This window comes from Hermetia illucens, chromosome 6 (genome assembly GCF_905115235.1).
Source record: "Hermetia illucens chromosome 6, iHerIll2.2.curated.20191125, whole genome shotgun sequence".
In the NCBI taxonomy this organism is placed as follows: Eukaryota; Metazoa; Arthropoda; class Insecta; order Diptera; family Stratiomyidae; genus Hermetia; species Hermetia illucens.
In genome coordinates, this window is record NC_051854.1 from 20069338 (window position 1) to 20071705 (window position 2368).

Sequence of the window (2368 nt, forward strand, 5' to 3'; positions counted from 1 at the left end):
GTTAGACCTAGGTGCCTTGATCGATGCTTGGTTGCCGGTGAGAATAGCAATGTTCCGCCCCCTGTAATTCCTTTCGAGTTTAAAGGAGACACATCTATCTACCGCGTATATTTTTGTCCCTGAAATATGTTAGTATGCTTACCCATTGGCTCCAAGTAAATTTTCCTTGGACCAATGATCCCAGCACCCACTCCCTCTATTGTGAGGGATCCGTTAGTGTACCAAATAATCGGGTGCTGGTTTAAACTTTTCAAACTTCTTACCAAAGTGAAACCTCGTTGTCATGTCACCTCTTAGTATCAAAAATTCGGGATACCGCTTAGAAAGAATATCAATCTTCCTTCAATTTAGGCAGGTCGACGCCTCACTGATATTCCTGGTTATCCTGGAGAGGGATTAATCCCAGAAAGGCAAGCTAGCTCAAAAAGGTTCCAACGCACCAAGGAATGTGAATTGTATTTTTTTCGAAATTAATAATTTCAATGAAGGCAAAACAAGAGAGAGATTGCATCCAGATCAGGCATTTGATAGAGGCAAACGGCGAAACCGATAACGACGAGTAGACCCCGCTTGTGAACGGGACAAAGGCTGAAGAAAAAGAAGAATGAAGACAAAACATTGGATTAATCTATTATAACTCCAGGTAGAATCAAGTAATAATGGTTGCAATTGTAAGTTAAATAGACCATAGAAGACAACGAACTAATGTAGCTCAACCAGTCCAAGGTGGTGGAAGACAAATGGCTAAGGATTTCATCAACAATGTTCCGTGTTCAAATCAGGAGTTATTGCGAAGTAATATCTGCGCCAAAAAGGTTCCAATTTACAAGTTGGGGAAAAGGTATTACGCAAAACCTGATAATAAGTAATTAGCGTTTGAAGATACGCATTGGAAAGTCTCCGTTCAGCTTAGTTATTTAAAGACTATGGGGGCAAGTTCTGTGAAGTTGCGCTTCAGGGGTGTTACAAATATAAATTTCAATCAAGGATAATGTAGATCATTATTCCCTCTTTAATGTAGATAAGCAGTCTTTTTCGGCTCCAGCGGAAGAAAAAGATTAGGCAATTATGGTATACGGATGTGTTAATTACGTTATGCTTAGAATACAAAGGATAAATAGCCAATTGATCAATAAGTATAAATACCTGCAATAGTCATTAGAACTTCAATTGAATTTGTGAATTCAACCCTATCAGGCGTTCGTTTGTACTTTGAGAAAATTGAGAAATCTAAAAGCAAAATGACGAGCGTAGTGCATATAACCGGTCTAGTTAACGAAATCGAAAGGAAGGATCTTGAAAATATTTGTCGTCCATATGGTGCCGTTGTACAAATCAGGCTTGGTAGAGGAGTACCAAAAGAAGCGTTCGTTGAATTCGAGGAACCAAACTCGGCAGCTAACATAGTAAGAGAACTGAACGGACAAGAAATGCGTGGCATTAAAATTGAATTGTACGTAAATTATAATAACGAAGGCGATTCGTTCAGATCACGAAAATACAGAAAGAGGGAAACGTGTTCTTCGAAGCGGAATGCGTCGGAATCCAGGGCTGAAGATTATGGATATCGAAAGTCATCCAGTAAGTATGGTAACCCACTTAGAGGCCCACGACGAGAATTTAACAATGGAAGGAGGTCTCCGAATTGCAGGAGGGTGGATGCAAGTAAAGCTCCGAGAGCTTTGAAACGGGATCGGTCTGAATCGAGGGCCCGTGTAGTTGACCAGCATACCTCTTACCGAAGCAGATACCCCTCTAAGAGAGATGAAGACTTTCGCCGAAGAAGCTTAATGCGAAATGATAGTTCTAAAAGTAGGCGCCATGACAATTGGAGATCACGGAATCATTTGAACGAGGATGAGGACCGGAACATAAACAAGTATGACCGCTTCACCAGCCGGGATCGGTCTGAATCACGCCCTCGCAAATATCGCTCTGTACAACCAGCGAAACGAAGACGGATCGATTCAACTGGATCAAGTTACAGCACCGCGTCGAGTCAGCATTCTTCAGTGAGTAGTCGTGGGTTGACACCAGATAGTGGAAACTGGGATTGATATGGGAACTTAGTATATGAGCTTTTCTATTTTTTTATAAAATAAAATTTTAATTTCTATAAAATAAAAATCATTCAATAAACTTGTCTGTGATCTTTTTTTTGACCTGCAAAACAAAGTATTGCACGAATTATGTATTATGGATGCACTGAGTGATAAACTGGCAGTTGTGTGATGTGATGTTTAAGACAAACGGTGGCTAAGGCGTCCATAAAATTGGTCGGTACTTTCAGATTACTTTGACGTCCATTTCGCTGTAATATCCACATAAGCTTAAACTTTGAGATCTTAAATTATCACTGCTTTTCTGT

The 2368-nt window shown here is 40.2% G+C and overlaps 1 protein-coding gene across 1 annotated transcript; it reads left to right on the forward strand.

Moving 5' to 3' along the window:
• Positions 1-1241: 1241 nt before the first annotated feature.
• On the forward strand, positions 1242-2057 carry LOC119659021 (serine/arginine-rich splicing factor 4-like). The gene has a single exon (XM_038066914.1). The coding sequence runs from the start codon at positions 1242-1244 to the stop codon at positions 2055-2057; it is 816 nt and encodes a 271-aa protein (XP_037922842.1).
• Positions 2058-2368: the final 311 nt, after the last annotated feature.

Excerpts from the sequence above, each read along its gene's own strand:
- LOC119659021 (XM_038066914.1), top strand. The coding sequence starts at position 1,242 with ATGACGAGCGTAGTGCATATAACCGGTCTAGTTAACGAAATCGAAAGG.